Source organism: Poecilia reticulata, chromosome 4, assembly GCF_904066995.2.
Source record: "Poecilia reticulata chromosome 4, P_reticulata-male-v2, whole genome shotgun sequence".
NCBI classification, from domain to species: Eukaryota; Metazoa; Chordata; class Actinopteri; order Cyprinodontiformes; family Poeciliidae; genus Poecilia; species Poecilia reticulata.
The window spans coordinates 14110395-14129810 of record NC_088833.1 but is presented as its reverse complement, the minus strand read 5'-3'; the positions used below and the strand labels follow the sequence as shown (position 1 = coordinate 14129810).

The window sequence follows — 19416 nt, the reverse complement described above, 5'->3', positions numbered from 1 at the left end:
AATAAATGCCTTTGCTGATCATGTGATGAGCAACTTTAGTCACTTAGCATTGCTACATCTCAAGACCACAAACTTTTGTGCTGACGCAATTCAAATCGACACATCCATTGCCTTCTTTAGTGGTCAGATGATGAGTCATATGGGCCAACCATTTGATTTTATTTTTCCTAGGCAGAACAATCTCATAATGTACTGCAACAGTTTAATCAGGTTCCCCAGTTGTTTTCCAGCCCTGTTTCTAAAACAAGTCTCATGTTTAAGTGTTGACTTAGAATTTTTCCATTAGTTAAACCTAGTCAAAAATGACCAACTAAAAGATACTCTTGGACACTTAAAAAAAAAAAAAAAAAAAAAAAAACAGCTCTGGTTCCCTAGACTAAATGCAGTCATTTGATTTAAGTTTTTAAACTTTGTGCCTTCATTTTTATCCTTCCTCCTATACATTCATCCATTTTTCTCTTATTTGTGCTATGGCATTTTAGGTCAAATTCAATCCCAATTTAAAAGTCGCATTTTAAAGACTTTTTTTAAGCAGTGGGTAATTAAATTTAGTTAAATGTTAGTGTAATCAGATATGGCCTCTCAGGTTAAAGTCGATTCAAAAACTCACTCAGACATGACTGGACTTTCCCCTTCTGTCTGGACAGACGCTTTCAACCCGGAAGAACAAAAGCAAATTTGTTCTAAGGTGAGCATTGCTTATCATCGGCTCTTGCCCATTCCGCATTTTCAGGCTCAAATGGAGCCAGAAAAAGTTAAAAGATCCTGGCAAGTACGCAGCCCTTCAGAGCTGACCCCGAGTTGTTCAGCCTGAAAGCAGCCATCAGGAGCTGCTGCAAAAGTGAAATGACCAACAATCTGACTTTACAGTAAGAGGAGAACATACACTCGTTTCATTTTTAAACAGATACCATTAAGATGCAACATAATTTTAAGAGTTTGTCATTTCTACAGGAAAATACCAAGTATTAGAACTTCATTGCAATGAGAACTTTGATTAAATCTGCAGTTGGAAGTCCACACACCCAGGTCTGATTAGAGCAGGTCAGAGCAAATTTACCATAAAATGAACAGAAGACATTTAAAAGAACAGAGTAAACATTCATCTGTTTGGAATAAATTTATTTGATCTGTCTGTAAACAAGGTGATAAATCAATTTATGGCATTTCTTGGTTTATGCATACGACATCAGATGCATTAAAGACTGTATCCCAGATGCAAGAAAAAAAATAATAAAGTGATGAGGAAAGGAAATGAACAGATCAGCTAACAGGACTTGAACAGTGTTTTTGAGTACACATATCCCACAAGGCCTAAGACAGTGGAGCTGTAGCTACAAATTGAAAAAAAAAAAAAAAAAAGTGCCGATGAAATGACTCCATAGCCAACAGTGGGTAAAATCCATCTTACAGATCTCTACATTATGGCACAGGATACACATGTTCTGTAGTTAAGTTTCAACAAGACAACCATGAGCATCTTTGTTCCAACCAATACCATCGTCTCCCATTGAGTGTCATTTCTACTTTTAGAAGTTAGTCGTTTCTCAGTTGGACGTTAAAGTTAGCAGTTCTGAGCATGGACAGATCAACAGACACCCCCTGTAGCTCAGCTGACTATAAAGGCAATTTATTCCACAGTTATGTAGTTGTCAACACAGCATGGCTTTGTACAAATGCAGTTGTTTCAACAGTAATAGTGAGGATTTTTTATTTATTTTTCCAGATTCTCCCACCCTTACCTGCCCTGTACCCTCCTGCTCCCCCCTTTAGTTTTAGCCACAACATATCTGCCTGGTCACAGTTTTTCTTCATCAGAAAAAGTTAGTCATCCTTCACATGATTTGGAGCAGTTGTATAAACACCCGGGCTGCAACTACACTTGGTCCTATAAAAAAAACAAAAGCAAAATTCAAACTGGACACACTCCAGATTGGTATATGCTGGGATAGCTACTGTCCAAAAAAAGGGCAGCCTTTCAAAAAAAAAAAAAAAAACTTAACAGATGGCAAACAAAACAGTGTTAAGTGCCTGAGCCTGTTACTGTGGAATGTCCATGGATTTTGTGTAGCTGGGAAGTTTGTGATGCCGGGGTGGGAAGGGGGGATGGGGAGGACTAACTGCATCTGGATGTCATGAACTGGACTGATCCCAACCCCACTTCTATCAAAACTGATTCAGGATATTACAGCGACTCTGCCAGGAGAGGTGGGTAGTGTTCAATAAAAGGTCAGATATGATTTAGCGTCATCTGATTTAAGCCAAAATAATGGGGGGAGCTAAATAATTTGGCAAGGAGGAGGTTAGTGTGGCGTTTGTTGAGGATAACATGTAGACGGTCTCCCCTCCTGGACATGGAGGAAATAAAGGAAGACATGACGAGCTTCGTTAGAGCTCAAACGCTCCAAAGGCAAAGGCTGCTCAAGGAGGGAGTGTGTGTGATCTGAGAGGATTTAGTGGTGGGTACCATAAAACACAAAAGCAAGGATAGTTTACAAATTGATGCTATAGCTTCCTTTGTCTAAGTTCTGCCAAAAAATTATTTATTTTTTTGCTGGTCTTGGTAAAGTACAGATTTGTCATGACATCCTGTTTAGCAACATGCTCATTTTTACTATGGATCAACATAAGAGTGCTTGAAAGGAGATGAGAATACACAGAGCGAATGTGTGGAGGGAAGAGGTTCGAGGATAAATGGGGAGGGAGGAAAGAAATGGGGGGAGAGAAGGCAGAAAAACAAACTACAAACTAGGACTGGAAGTAGTGTCAAATCCAACAGGGTGGCAAGGGTGAACTGCTAGGTAGCTGGTTACAGGTTGCTTTAGTAGCCGACCTTCCTCAGGTACTCCGCCATGTCAAATGCTTTCTTGTTGAGCTGTCCTCCATGGACACCCTCTTTTCCCATGACAAGAACCAATACTGGAGTACACAAAAGGACAAAAAAAAAATTGAAGCAGCATGATGAGAGCAGGGATGGGAAAATAAAAACACTTTGTTCTACCTCTGATAAATATGAGACTATACTGTTGAGGCTGGGTCTCAGCCCTGCACCATTAAATGCTCCTGGGGGTGGGGGGGTTATTTGATGAGACTGCCTGTGTATGGTGTGTGTGTGTGTGGTGGAGGGGATGCGAGCTTGACAGAAACCTTTTTTGTCCTTTTGAGCTTTTTTTTTTGTTGTTTTTTTTTCCCCCCCTTTTAATTTTTTTCCTCCGTCTAGTACACCACAAAAGCTACTTCTAATCTAAAACCCTGAATCCCTCAAGTATTTTGCCATCGAGTATGCCTTCTTATTCAATCCGCCTCCATGGACCCCTTCTTTGCCCATTACCATGACCAAGACTGAAAGAAAAGAGACAGAAGGAACATTTAGAAGGGATGTTGAGATTGCACAGGTGAAGAGAAAAAACAAGCAGAGCCAAACAGCAGCAAGCAAGACGAATACGAAGAAAGAACCGCACGAAAAGCTGTGCAGTGCCTTTGGTTGGAAGGTTGTAGGAGGGAGAAACCATCATTTTCTTATCAGTGCTGCTGGTGATGAGACATATCACTACAATTAGACAGAGTGAGTAGGACATGATTAAAGATGTGTTGCATGCAACCTGTTTAACAGTGTACTTTCGTTAGGACAAGAACAAGCAGAAGCATAGAGCAGCAGGTCTGTGCAAGGCCTAATTAAAGCATTTTCACAAGGAGTTTAAGTGACCCATTTTGTTTAAGAATGGTGCTTCAAGGGAAATGTCTGAGTATAAACGGCAAATTCAAATTAAAACAGCAATAAAGGTAGTATTATGCATTTTCAAGCCACAGTGCTATTTTAAAGCACAATCAAGTAATCATTACTCCAGTTATAAAAAATGCTGTATATCAAATATGGCTTAAAATGTTTTTTGACTTTGTAATTTGGTGTCTTTAAATTGAACCTCTGTCTATGTTCTACTCCACCTTCCAGAACTCATAACAGGAAACCTCCTTTAACATTTTTAGTGCCTTGCTGCTGAAATGTGCTATACAAATAAAATTCGATTTGATTTTTACCAGGTTATACGCAATAATACCCTGAGCTCCGCAGATGCACAGTTCTACTAGGTGTTTACTAATTGCTGCCAGCTAGTCTGAAGGAGCCGTGGGAGAATGCTCTGTGAGGTGGAAGATCGGAAAGTGCAGCTCCGGACAGAAGCCTCACCTTGAATGAGATTAATTGATTCCTCAACATGCATGAAAAACTCAAGGCAATTCTCCAGGTATCTTTTTGATGAGAACATTGCAACATGTTGTAATGTTCAAAAAGTTGATTTTACATAATACTGCCCCGTTAAGAAACTAGAGATTGTGTGATTAGAGTGGTCCATGTTACTTACTAGGTAGAAGTTAGTTGTTCATTTTTTTAATTTTATTTTTGCCAAATGTCCATGCACACTGCACTAACTATTAGAGCTGCATACAAATTGAGCCAATTCAGTCAAGGATCTCAAAGTACATTAAGAAATGGGAGAGTTTAGAATCCAACATTGTGAACACACAAATATGTTAATATTTGCTGAAGCTGAACCAAAGCGAAACATTTTATGAATTCTGGATGAGACTGGAGCATTAAAAATGGTGGTTTCATTGTTCATTTTGGTCACTTGTTTTGTAATGTACGTTAGTGATTAGCAAGAAATTTTGGCATGTTTTGCCCCAAACATGCCAAAATACTATTCCACAATACTTCTACATTTCCTAAAACAAAAGACTTTCCAAGTAAACTTTAGTAATTTGATAAGAAATGGGAGTTTTGCCTCAAGAACCTAGAACACCAAATGTATCACATTTTTATCGCTTAGTTAGATTAAATAACACATTGCCCATTTGGGTCTCTTAGTGCTAAACACAGCTGCCTGCTATATTCACTACACCAGCAGCAGAGAAGAGAATGAAGCTTCTCACCAACATCACCAAAGACGCATGCATGTAGCAGCATGCTTAAGGTACCTCTCCTCAATACATGTGGGCACCGTGAAGCACCCAAAGCCTTGCACAGGGGAACGGTTACTCTTTAGAGTGGGCTGTGTTAACCAGAAAGGCAGACATTGCATGCAGTTCATGGAGGCTTAAGGAAATCCTCCCCCAGAAAAGGTGGTCAGTGCATAGAAAATAGAAATGTTTTTCTCACCTGAAAGCATTAACAGTGGAGGAAATGGTGCAACATGGGTTCAAACAGACAACACAGAAACCGCCATGACAGACAAGTCCATAAAGGCATCTTGAATTAATTATAAAGGCAACTATTTTATGCAGAATGTTTTAAAAAAAAGGGGGGGCAATAGAGAAGGCCTGTTAATTTAGTAATCATTTAAGTTCACTTAAAAAAGGCTACAGTCTTTGACACTAACCAGTTTTAGTCATCGCCACTACCCTATTCGGCAGACTGTTTATTGGTCCAAAGAGAAGTTTAAATTCTGAGTCATGAGAGACAAAAATCATGTACCTCTGTTTTGAGCATCAGACATGCAGCTCAAAAGGTTTACAGCTTAGATATGCAAATATCAATTTGATATTTAACCCGTTTAATCCCACGCGCAACTACTGTTGTCAGACTTTTTTTTTTTTGACTTCTGCAGAGTTTCCCCCAGAAAGCTTGATAAGCCCAGTGGTAAGTCCTTAATGGAGTCGAAAACTATTTAACATGACAGGAAATTATGAAAATATCACTAGGTAATTATGCGTTATTGGAAGACATTAGCAATACCCAAGGCAAGCAAAAAGAAAAAAAAAAAAAATTATATATATTATATATATATATATATACTGCTCAAAAAAAATAAAGGGAACACTTAAACACCACAATATAACTCCATGTAAATCAAACTTCTGTGAAATCAAACTGTCCACTTAGGAAGCAACACTGATTGACCCGACGAGGGTCCCCGTTGTCAATCAGTGTTGCTTCCTAAGTGGACAGTTTGATTTCACAGAAGTTTGATTTACATGGAGTTATATTGTGGTGTTTAAGTGTTCCCTTTATTTTTTTATAGCAGTGTATATATATATATATATATATATATATATATATATATATATATATATATATATAAACTGGGGGATAACCCGTTTCTAGAAGCTCTGATTTAGGCTTCTGGTAGCTAATTGAAGTTTCAAAATAGGAGCTTGTCTACTCCAAGTAATATCAATTTCATGTGGCTAGAGTAAATGGTCACATGACCAAGACCTCTTTACTTCCTGTCGGGACTCCTGGAGGTAAATGTCTGTCCTACACTTGTACAACAGGAAGTCAATAAAATGCTTTAATAAACAAATCAGAATACATTGTAAATAAGTAGTCATCTACTGATATGACAATTGTGTCCCTGCATGCATCTTTTAATAATTAGAGTAAATGTAAGCATGGCAACAACTATTGCCACTAACATACTACAGAGACGGCACTATGCTAGGTGTCAATGGTTTCGTAATTTGTTCAATACATCTCCTCCCCCCTCCACACACACACAGCTCAAAACTGATGTTTTAAATCTTCTAGACCTGATAGAACCTAAAAAATAATGTCTTCTACACCACTGTTATTCCCACAGTTGAAAAAGAGACCCCACCCTGTCCCAAACAGGTAATCATTTCCACAAAGTGGAATGGCAAAGCACCGAATGACTGCTATAAGATGATGCCATGTTTCCAACTGGCTTAGGACAGACGGGGCCAAGGTGCAGTGCTTGGTGTGTTGGAACAGGGAGGAGTTCCTCCAGGATGCGGGATAACATTTTAACCTGACTTTGCTTCACTGATGAAATGACCAAATGAGGTTAAAGGTCACTTGGCACATTGAGACAGTGCCATTTGTGAGATGTGGCATTTAATCTTTATGCATCTAAAAACAGTTCTGAACATACTTGTAATTATCCCTCGTTATAACAAGTTATGCATGACATTATTTTTATTTTTTATATGTTTAAAAAGGCCAGATGTGTATAAATTAGACTATAGTTTCTCACTAGCAACAATTGGTTGAGTGTAAAAACTATGTTTTTACTAAAACAACCAACATAAATTGATCAAATGTAATGATTCATAAATATGCGTTAGGGAACACTTACTACACTTATTTGCAGGGAAGATTTGGGATTAAACAGGTTAATTACTCCTAAATAAGCCTCAATGAAATATTTAGAAACTGACTAAATGACAATAACAGTTTAGATCAATCAAGAGAAAAGGGGTTAAACATGTTCCTACTAAAAGCTGTGACATTATGAGGCATCACTAAATTCTGTAAGAAAAATGCCCTTAGCCTACAGTAACACATACATTCAGTTTAAATGAAATGTTAAGACAAAATGCCTTTCTATTCCAATAAACTTCTTAAGGTGCTGCACAAAACATGTTGGAAAAACACATTTCTGCAGCAAGAACAGTTTCAGTACTGTTGTTCCCCCATCGTAACAAAATTCCAAAGACAGGAATTCAAACCTGTCATATATTGAGGAAAGGGTGCATTCGACACCTCCACAACATGCACTCACAACACGACCACTAAAGAAAATCTAGGAATACTAAATCAATGCAGACCGAAACAGAACTTTAATGCAGAAAATATGTAAACTATAGTTAATGTTTTACTCACCTTTGCCTGCTTTGCCTATAGATATATTGTACGTTGGCTCTCCTCCTTGACTCTTTGTCCGGACATCCATTGTCCAGTCCCCTTCATTTGAGAGGCTGTCTCTGAGTACTGAGCACTTTTTATCGCCTATGTTCAGCCCACTGGTGAAGAGATTACTCCGGTCCTTTCCTACCAACACGTCGATTTCTTCTGCCTAAAAAGAAAAAATGTAAAGCAAATTTCTTTACTGTGACAGAGTTGATACAAGTTTTCAGACAGAAAAGATTTTCTCAAGGAGACCCGATATTTAGATATTCAAGTCTTGAAATAATGTCACCTTTACTGAATTTGAATAAGGGCCAACAATGATGCTTTTATTTCCAATCCAGCAAGTGAAAGCACAAAAATAAAAATAAACACACACACACACAAAAGAGAATCATCAAGTAAAATCTGAGAAAATTAATAGCCAGATTAATTGGTAAAGTATTAAATCTTAGTGTAAATAGATAATCCTGGCTCTCCAGAACAAGAAGCTAGTCTCACATAAAAATAGCAACTTTCAAAAAACTTAAACACCTCCAATCAAAAAGGTACAGGCCCAAAGTGCAAAGTCATGGCACTAGAGAGCTGAAGAGGGACAGGAAAGAAAAGGAAAAAAATGGCTTGTTCAGATTACAATGAATACTTGCTGTACAGACAGAGTTGATCAATTAATTAAACCAGAACTTCTGTTTTGCGATGTCAACTTGTCTCAGGCCAAAACCTTGTCTTTGAAATATAACATGTTTAAAAGGGGACTGAGGCATATGTCCATGTTTTAAGGGTCAGTTAACGTTTGACACTTTTTCACCATAATCAAACTGGTCATTTTCTGTTGATTATGAAAACGATCAACAGAAATATATATATATACACAATCTTGGAAAACAAAAACAAGTTTCTGGATCTCATATCTGAACACGTTTTTTCTACTTTCAATTATTTACAATGACAGTAAAGCATATGAAAGATTTATATCTAATTTGCCTGAAGACGGAAGTAATAACATGGAAAATGTTTAACATGTTTGAGTTCTGCAGTCTGACGGCTACATCACATCTGCAACTGTACACGTTAGTTACTTGGAATAAGTTTCAGATTAAATGTGCAGGTTGTTTTATTTACAGATAAATCTTTCAAGTCCAGATAGCTTTATATGCAGTCTGATAAAAATATATAATATACATTTGAAGGCGTTTTAAAATTAGCATACATGGGTCAGAGTACATACTACACCGACAAGCCCTACACATTTAAAGACGTCTAGAAGCGATTCTCCACCACAGGGGTGCTCAATATGTCGATCTCGGCACTAGGTGACAAACTGAACGCCGCCAATAGGCTGAAACCTGCATGTCCTCTTCTGACGCGCTGATCCAAAGATCCAAAACGTTGGTAACTTTATTAAAGAATAATAATAAAAATGTTCAAATTAATGATCTCAGTAATTATTGTTTCAACACGGTGTTGCGCAATTTGGTGAGTTTCCGTTCAATAAAAAAAAAAAAAAAAAAAAAAAAAGCGACTCAAAGATCGACTCTGACGAGCAAAGCAGCAGATTAAATTAGCTAATCAACTTTCGCTGTGTTCAGGGGAGCACTTATTAATAATCGCGAAATAAACACCAAGCCTGAAAACCTAATATCATAACGGGCTGAATGTTATGTTTTTAACGTAATCTCTGCTCGGCTTGCGCGGCGCAGGCGCTTGCCACGGCAACGGGTGTGCTTAAGCGACAAAGAGAGAGTAAAAAGGTACGATAGGTTTTGAGTCGATCACCTGTTCGGATTATTTTACCTTTGTTTACCTTTGCTGTGGCGCATCACAGCCGCTGTAGTTTCTGAATGTTCATTATCCAATAAATAATGAATGTTCAAACTTGGACTAATGACCACGTTCGCTTGTGAGTATACGTCATTCACAACAAACGTCAAATAAGACAAATGTATTTCATTAAGTAACAAATGGTTTCTACCGCAATAATTATGCTAAATTAAGTTGTCTAATATGTATTTTTTTTTAAATAATAATAATCAATTTAATTTGTACCGCACTTTTCATTAGCAAAAATCTCAAAGTGCTAAATAATAATACATTTTTAAGTTTGGTGCTCTCTGGCATCTTGCTTTAAGTCTGAGAGGCTTTTCCTCTATCAAACATGCCATTTATTTAGTAGAAATATTGATGTTAATGAAACTTTCTCCAAAATAATAACTTTTTTTTCCAATCTTTATTGCTCCACTGTTGAAAATGAGAATCTAACATTCACAAATGACATCGAAATAAATTCCAGTCCGACATTTGGTTTGAGGCGATTCCTCTGGAACCTGTTGGAGGAAAAATATCCCAACTTCACAAGATGTGGCTTTAACCTAACAGAGCTCTGTGGTTCCTCCCATCAGTCTGAAATTTCTCATATTGAGATAATCAAACCAAAGTTCAGATCTACTACCATAACTGACTGCCATCTGCTGGCCTCAGGTTCTTTGTGTCATGAGGTAGATCTCAGCCGGCTGGTGACAGAAAAAGTAGATCTTGGTCTCAAAAAGTTTGGGCATCCCTGCTCCACCATAATGTTCGAAAGATCCATCTTTACTAGTGTAGGGGAAAAAAACTAAGCTAAAACCGTGGTATGTCAGGTTTCCATAGTGTCAAACATGAATATATTTTTCTCCGATTATGATCTAGAGACGAGAAAATTACATTTTAGATCGAAGGGGGTGGACACTCCCAGTAGCTTTAGCTAAAGGCGGAAAACACGTTCATGTATTGTAGCATGGCTCAGCATTTTATTTCGTTACACAATGCACATCAAAGCGTAACAATATCGTTATAATCCCTATACAGCATCATGAAATTCCGTAATATTATAATTACATTTTTTATACAAAATGGTGGCTCGAGAAAAACGCGAAGGACAACCGACAAGGATTTTAAAACCACAGCTACAATCGAATAATATTGAAAAAAAAGAAAAACATATTTAAAACCGACATCAGTTCAACAAAGATTCTGGTGTGAAGACCATAAAAATCCAACATAAATATCAAGGCATTTTCTAATAGAAAATAAACGGACAAGAAACTGAATGTGTATCCGCCATTTTGGAGAAAAGGGGCGGTAGTGAGATTCACAGAAGCCGAACAGGAAAAAAAGACCAACGGTTGCTAGCTTGTAGCCTTAGCTTCCAACGGTTTTCCATTGAGGATGACCACCCCCATTTGAGCTAAGCCGTTAGCTTGATTAGCGATGCCGACATACAGCTTTCTTCAGGTTGAATTCTCAGCAACAGGGGTTTAATCGTACAATACATTTTAGCTAAGGTAGTATTAAGATTTAAAATTATTTATGGGTAACACTTAACACACACACCGGCAACTTAATGTTCAAAACAAATGACCGGCATGAGAAGCAAACATGGCTAACCCCGTTAGCTACAGTTTTCCGAACACTTGGGTCATCTCCGATAACTCCAGTGGGAATGTACAAGGACAGTTCGGGAAATTGAAACTCCTTTTGGGTTAAAACATAAAATGAGTACCTGAATAGTGACGAAATATTAAAAAGCAAGTATGCACGCTAGTTCGTGTACATCTCGTGGTGGACCACTGCATACCATGTGTACCGCACTCATTCAACAAGGCCAGGCTATGCAGATAAACGTTTTTTGTTTTTTTTAAATCAACTGCGTATTTTACAGTTTTCTAATCTACATACAGGACACAGAGAGCACACTAACCGTAATTTTGGAAAAGGCTCCGCCAGAAAACGATCCCCAGACGTATTTGGCGTCTGTATAGCCCGCAATGGCCGCGTCCTGGCAGCTGCCATCAGCCATCAGGTTGTCCACGTAGCTTTGCCAGGACATGTTATTGATATTAGTTCTAGGATGGGGAATAAAGCACGTGAAAGCAAGTGAAAATAAATCACGGTCGTCTCTCCAACGAAGAAGAAGCAGTATTTTTTTGATGGTTAACGGGCATCCAGCAACCTAAACCCCCGGCTCTGTCACGTCCCGGCTTTCTTCTCGTCTAGGCAACGAAGAGCAGCCGCTGCGACCAGACACAGACTTGGGTGTAGCCCTTACTAAATCACTCCGCCAGGCGTTCTTCGCCCTACGCCTTCAGTGCATGATGTACTGCGCCGCGGAGGAATACAATAACAATTTAGTTTTCCCTAAGATAGGGGTGTCTATTTTTTGGAATTGAGTAGAATTTGGACTGTAAATTACAAAACATAAATATTATAAATCAGTGATTCTTGGGAATAGGGACAAAATGGGTTTTAATTTTCCCATATTTATTTTTATTATTTCTCAACTAAATATGACAAATAATGTTTTGGAAATGTAAAGATGCTAAGGTGCAGGCTCCCAGTTGCAATATTTTTTTTAAAATTACATTTTTAATCGACCTGACCCAGAACTTTGTCATCACCATCTGACAAAAATAAATATAAAATCCATCCATCCATCCTTTTTCTGCCGCTTATCCGGGGTCAGGTCGCGGGGGCAGCAGCTTCAGAAGGGAGGCCCAGACTTCCCTCTCCCCAGCCACTTCTTCCAGCTCCTCCGGGAGAACACCAAGGCTTTCCCAGGCCAGCCGAGAGACATAGTCCCTCCAGCATTTCCTGGGTCTTCCCCGAGGCCTCCTCCCGGTGGGACGGATTTGGAGGCACTGAGCCTCATCCCGGCCGCTTCACACTCGGCTGCGAAACCGCTCCAACGAGAGCTGCAGATCACAATCTGATGAAGCCAACAGGACCACATCATCCACAAAAAGCAGAGATGCGATCCTAAGGCCACCAAAACGGATCCCCTCAACACCTCGGCTGCGCCTAGAAATTCTGTCCATAAAAGTAATGAACAGAATCGGTGACAAAGGGCAGCCTTGGCGGAGTCCAACTCTCACCGGAAACGAGCCCGACTTACTGCCGGCAATGCAGACCAGACTGTGACACCGGTCATACAGGGACCTGACAGCCCGTATCAAAGGGCCCAGTACCCCATACTCCCGAAGAGCCTCCCACAAGGCCCCGCTGGGGATGTGGTCAAACGCCTTCTCCAACTCCACAAAACACATGTAGACTGGTTGGACGAACTTCCATGCACCCTCCAGGACCCTGCTGAGGGTGTAGAGCTGGTCCAGTGTTCCACGACCAGAACGAAAACCACACTGCTCTTCCTGAATCCGAGGTTCAACTATCCAACGGACCCTCCTCTCCAGGACCCCTGAATAGACCTTTCCAGGGAGGCTTAAGTGTGTGACCGCCCTGTAATTGGAGCACACCCTCCGGTCCCCCTTTTTGAACAGGGGGACCACCACCCCAGTCTGCCAATCCAGGGGAACTTCCCCCGATGTCCATGCGATATTGCAGAGTCACGTGAGCCAACACAACCCTACAACATCCAGAGCCTTAAGGAACTCTGGGCAGATCTCATCCACCCCCGGGGCCCTGTACCGAGGAGCATTTTGACCACCTCGGCGACCTCGTCCCCAGAGATTGGAGAGCCCAACCCAGAGTCCCCAGGCTCAGCTTCCTCAACAGAAGGCATGTTGGTGGGATTGAGGAGATCTTAGAAGTATTCCGCCCACCGGCCCACAACGTCCCGAGTTTAGGTCAGCAGCACACCATCCCCACTATAAACAGTGTTAGTGCTGCACTGCTTCCCCCTCCTGAGACGCAGGATGTGGACTAGAATCGCCTCGAAGCCGTACGGAAGTCTTTCTCCATGGCCTCTCCAAACTCCTCCCACGTCCGAGTTTTTGCCTCAGCGACCACCCGAGCCGCATGCCGCTTCGCCCACCGGTACCCATCAGCTGCATCTGGAGTCCCACAGGCCAAAAAGGCCCTATAGGACTCCTTCTTCAGCTTGACAGCATCCCTTACCAAAGGCGTCCACCAACGGGTTTGAGGGTTGCCGCCGCGACAGGCACCAACAACCTTGCGGCTGCAGCTCCAATAAGCCGCCTCGGCAATGGAGGTACGGAACATGGTCCACTCAGACTCAATGTCCCCCACACCCCCCGGAACGTGTTTGAAGTTCTGCCGGAGATGGGAGTTGATGCTCCGTCTCACAGGGGACTCCACCAGACGTTCCCAGCAGACCCTCACTACACGTTTGGGCCTGCCAGGTCTGACTGGCTTCCTCCCCCACCACCAGACCCAACTCACCACCAGGTAGTGGTCAGTGGACAGCTCCGCACCTCTCTTCACCCGAGTGTCCAAGACATACGGCCGCAGATCCGATGAAACGATGACAAAATCGATCATCGAACTGCGGCCTAGTGTGTCCTGGTGCCAAGTGCACATATGGACACCCTTATGCTTGAACATGGTGTTTGTGATGGACAATCCGTGACGAGCACAGAAGTCCAACAACAGAACACCACTTGAGTTCAAATCGGGGGGGCCGTTCCTCCCAACCACGCCCCTCCAGGTCTCACCGTCATTGCCCACGTGACCGTTGAAGTCTCCAAGTAGAACAAGGGAGTCCCCAGGAGGGGCATTCTCCAGTACCCCCTCTAAGGACTCCAAGAAGGGTGGGTAATCTGAACTGCTGTTCGGCCCCTAAGCACAGACAACAGTCAGAACCCGTCCCTCCACCCGTAGGCGGAGGGAGGCTACCCTCTCGTTCAGCGGGGTAAACCCCAATGCACAGGCGCCAAGATGGGGGGCAACAAGTATGCCCACTCCTGCCCGACGCCTCTCACCGTGGGCAACTCCAGAGTGGAAGTACTTCCAGCCCCTCTCAAGGAGACTGGTTCCAGAACCAGAGCCATGCGTTGAGGTAAGGCCGACTATTTCTAGCCGGAACATCTCAGCCTCGCACACTAGCTCTGGTTCCTTCCCCACCAGAGAGGTGACGTTCCACGTCCCAAGAGCCAGCTTCTGCAGCCAAGGATCAGACCACCAGGGTCCCCTCCCTCGGCTGCCGCCCGTTACACACTGCACCCGACCCCTTTGGCCCCTCCGACAGGTGGTGAGCCCATTGGAAGGGGGACCCACGTCTCCTCTTCGGGCTGAGCCTGGCTGGGCTCCGTGGGTAAAAGCCCGGCCACCAGGCGCTCGCCATCGTGCCCCACCTCCAGGCCTGGCTCCAGAGTGGGGCCCTGGTGACCCGCGTCCGGGCGAGGAAACGCTAGATCCAAAGTTCGTCTCCTTCATAAGTGGTCTTAAATATAAAATGATTTTTAAAATACCCTATTAGTAATATGTTTACTCATTTTACAGACAAATGCTTCTCAAGGAACAAAATAAATATTATTTAAAACAAAAAACAACAAAAAGTCCATCTGACGGAGTTGACACAGAACTGAAGGTGGTGACAAACTAGTGAGTAAAATGAAAAACTTGATACATGTGAAGTAATGCAATTTATGTAAAATACATTAAAATGAATAAATTGCACATTTAAGTGAGATTCGACAACAATTTCACTGAAATAGTCACAAAAACTCTGATGGAGTTGACATCTGACGGAGTTAACGAAATGCCAAACTACCTCAATTTATATGATGTTATTCTGAAGGAGGCCATATTGTAGCCCATCAGGTCCATTAAATCTTTATAATATACCAAAATTAAGGTTTTATTTCACAAAATTTCATCAAAGTTTTGTAAATTGTCAGTTATGGTGTTGACACATCATGGTTGTGACAAGCAACTTAGGAATAAGACAGAAGAAAAAACTAAAGAATAACATAAGCTAACCAGAGCTAACTAGCCCTCTTAGCAAAGGAAGAGAAAGGAAGAGATCACGGGGTCCTCAGAAGTTCTGGTGCCCCCCAATAATGCCTGATTTATTTACAATCTTTTCATGTCTGACGGTGTTAACAAAAACTAAGGACAAATTTCAATGTTGGAAAATAGATAAAAATGATTTTTAATTAAATTGATTGATACTTTTATAATTATTTATATGACTACCTATACTTAATTGTCATAATATATAATTTTAGTATTTCTTTAATTTTTTTAAACTATTATAATGTATTGAGTTCTGCTCCTGGACAAGGGATTTTAAAGACACCAGCCACCTACTACAATGATTAAAATAAAACAATATTCAGCAAACACCAGGAAAATATACATTGTTGTGCTCACATGACCCAGGTTAGTTTTGTCAGATATTTTGGTTTTTATATATTTTTTTATGTTATTCAGTAAAGCATTTAATTTTTCAACAGATTTATTTGAAAGATAAGTCGCCTCCTCTCTGCATTAAGGTTCCGCTTCACACTGTTAAGTAGCAGTTTTGGCGCATTACAGGTTTAAATCATTAAGCTACAAGACTAGTCATCTAGAACACAGAACTGATTGGATTCACAACCTGTTTATGTAGAACCTCATGGGAAAATCCATCTTATGTTTTTCCAGGCACTTGTGGGTGTGGCATTTATACAAGTCATGTCAAGTTTACTTGTTTAGCACATTTCAGCAAGAAGGCATTTCAAAGTGCTTTACATCACAAAAACATTATACAGTCATCAATTATGAAACTAGAAATAAGCATTGCATTTTGACAAATGTCGTTTTTAAAATCGTCAAGCAAATACACATCAAATACGACGATCAATATTCCGGTTACTGCTACTCAAAAGCAACTTCAAAGAGGTAGGGTTTAAACCTTGATTTAAAGGAACTCAGTGTTTCAGCTGTTTTGCTGGTTTCTTTTCTACGTTTGTTCCAGATTTGTGGTGCATAGAAGCTGAATGCTGCTTAAGTATTTAATTATGTTCTCTTAGCCAGGGAACCTGTGAAAGGACTTTAAAACGGGCATAATGTGCTCTGTCTTCCTGGTTTTAGTGAGAACACGACCAGAAGTGTTCTTGAAAAGCTGCTACACAGAAGCTGTAGGTATATGCAATACATTGGAAAACTATACCTTCCTCTTGATTTTTCCCCCCTTTATTTTGTCACATTACAACAGTATCATAGGTACTGTATATGTATGCAATAAGGTCTTAGGAGTTGAACAATGCACACTTGCACAACTCTTCAACAGTCAGATTATCAGGAAAACTAGTGTCATTATTGCTGATAGTTCTTGCCTTTTACACACCGAGTTCCAGTTTCTTCCTCCGGCTCAGACTTCTCTGTATGAAAAGAACAGATAGAAGCACTCTTTCATCCCTACAGCAATTACTCTTTCTTTTGTACAGGACAAGATAGGAGGAGTTGCATCTAATTGTTGGGGTTGATTGGCTAATTTCTATTTTTATTTACCCCTTATGCATTCCATATATATTTACTCCATCAGTATTACTGATTTTAGTAGTATTAGTTGATGATGACATAGACTGCTGGTCTATCCCAATCAAATATGAACTTATATTTGGTGTTGCTCTGGCACACTGTGTTGTCCCTCACTTTTTTAACTTTGAATGTATATCTATTACATAAAAATACACTGAACTAAAGTTGAACTAATTCTTGGGGGACTTTTATGTGATCGGCAAAGCAGATCATGATTGTGAAGTGGATCGAATTATGTAATTATTCGATCCACTACAAAGCTTCACACATACAGAGTTTGGAGTCTTTGCCCATTCCTCTTTCATATCAACCTAAGCTCAGCCAAGTTGGATGTAGCATATCTATAAACGGGAAGTCTTTCCTCAGTTGGAGTTTGACTGGGCTACATAAATATGAGTTTACCTGGGTTTGAAACAATTCCATTCTTGCTCTCACTCACCTTCCTCTACATCAGTGGTACCCAACTCCAGTCCTCACCATCCTGCAACATCTAGATGAATCCCTGCGCAAGCACACCGGAATCAAATGAACAGCTTGTTACCAGGCCTCTGCAGAGCTGAATGAGTGAGTCTTCATGAGGTAATTTGAATCACGTGTGTTAGAGCTGTGATGAAAAAAGTTGCAGTATAGTAACTCTTTAGGACAGGACTTAGGCACTTTTATGCCACATGTTTGCTGTGTCCCAACATGGCATGTGGTGAATGGCTTTCTTTCAGCAATCCCTTTCTTGTACATGTTCCACGGAGTGCACAGCTTTTAGCTCTCCTTTAAATACATTGGGTGTTTGCTTTTTCTCCTAATAACATTTTACTTGATAGGTCTCCTTAGGTCAGGTGGACGGCCATGTCTTGGTATTTGTGCAGTTGTATGACACTCTTTTAGTTTTTGGATAAAATGAACAGCGCTTTGTGAGATGCTGAAAGCTTGGAAGACTTTTTTTTATTACCTAATCTTGCTTTAAACGTCTTAAACTTCTTACTTAAGACCTCTCAGGTGTTCATGGAGTCGCAGGACTTATGCGGAGTTTAAATTACAATCAGCTGGACTCAAGAAACAGTTGTTTCTAAATCATTGCAACAATCAGTGTAAATAAAGTTAAATTAGCTCACCAGGAGACACGCTCACACCCAGTGGTGATATCAGCTCTGAAATACAACCTTTGACTTTTGCGAGACAGCATCAAACCAGCAGGCCTCTGCGTACCTCTGTATTTGTATTTGCTCCATGGAAACCATTAATAACCATATAAATCTCATGATCCACTTGTTTTCCGTCTTCTACGCCCTGTCAGATCCATTTTTTTTATATAAAGAAGGTTTCCTGTCAAGAACTGCCTCCTTTTTAGAACAGTAACCATGATTCTGAGACTTTTACAGCTGAAAACAACCTGCACTAAAATATACTTAATGAAGACAAATCCACTCAATGCCAAAGAAAATGTAATTCCTGTTAATTTAATTGCATACTAAAGAAGTGAACTTGAGTATGTTAGAAGCACGACAGTTTTATCTTTCTTCAGAGTTCCTCCTGTCTTTGACTGCTGAAGAATTGGTGCACAGAAAGTTACTCATTCACCCGACTAAAGAAGAAAACCTGTCGCTCAGACAGAGAGCCACACCCATATCCTGCTTTCCCATTGGATGGGGGAGTTTCCATGGTCACCTCTGTTTGGCAGCTATGTTGAGTCAAAATCGTTTGACTTGCAGCTACTATCCATACACTGTATGAGTCATGCAGCAGCAGAAGGGCTAACCTGTTTACTTTAGTCTAAGCTTGCTTTTGAACCATATAGTTATGACGACGACTGCACAAAAAGGTCTTGCAGCCTTTCTTTCATATTCCTATTCATGAACGCATCAATATCTTGTGTTCTGTCTCCAAAGTGAGAGGATTAAATTGTTAAGCCTGGAAGTATGCAGAAAGCATGTGATTAGCTTTTGTTTTGAAGGCAGTGGCAGGGCTTTGAATTTGCTTTTATGGGTTGTGGTCAAATATAATAACTGATATCAATGCTAATCTAAGTCTGCAGACTCGCTGAAAGATAAAACAAGTTTTATCATTTCAACTGATTAAAATTAATAGGAGTGGTATTGGGAATTGAAGAACTGGAGTCCTTGAATGGTGTATAAAGTTTAATCTATGATGTTGGAAAGGATCAATGTCAAACCTCAGATTCAGGAAGAGAAGGATGGCTTTTGTTCTGGCTGTGAAACTGTGAATCAGATCTGTGGGTTTGGTAGTTAGGTTGTCAAGTGCGCTGATGCTTTATAGATCTAAAGAAGGTTTTTGACCATTGTTTTATACCTTAATTGTAGAGTTAATTATGTTTTCCTATGAAACTCTGCTCAGTTGCCATCTCTCTTCAGCGCTCCATCCGGTATTTCTCCTATAGAAGTGGATTTCTACAGTAGAATTTTAACTGGGTCGATCAGCGAACAGAAGGAGGAATTGTGAACAATGACTTTGATATTCTTTTAGAAATGTATTCTACCTATGTAGGATTGCAGTTTGGCAATGAC

At 40.5% G+C, this 19416-nt stretch overlaps 1 protein-coding gene across 2 annotated transcripts; it reads right to left on the bottom strand.

Moving 5' to 3' along the window:
* Positions 1-1105: 1105 nt before the first annotated feature.
* Positions 1106-11723, bottom strand: pfn2b (profilin 2b). Of its 2 annotated transcripts, none has more exons than XM_008406830.3 (3): positions 11379-11717; positions 7619-7811; positions 1106-2919 (listed from the first exon to the last, which is right to left on the bottom strand). In XM_008406830.3, exons 1-3 carry the CDS (start codon positions 11505-11507, stop codon positions 2822-2824), a joined length of 420 nt encoding a protein of 139 aa, XP_008405052.1. In that variant the 5' UTR covers positions 11508-11717; the 3' UTR covers positions 1106-2821. The 2 variants fall into 2 exon arrangements, with proteins under 2 accessions (XP_008405052.1, XP_008405054.1); XM_008406832.3 differs by lacking the exon at positions 1106-2919 and adding an exon at positions 3161-3342 and having other exon boundaries at positions 11379-11723.
* Positions 11724-19416: the final 7693 nt, after the last annotated feature.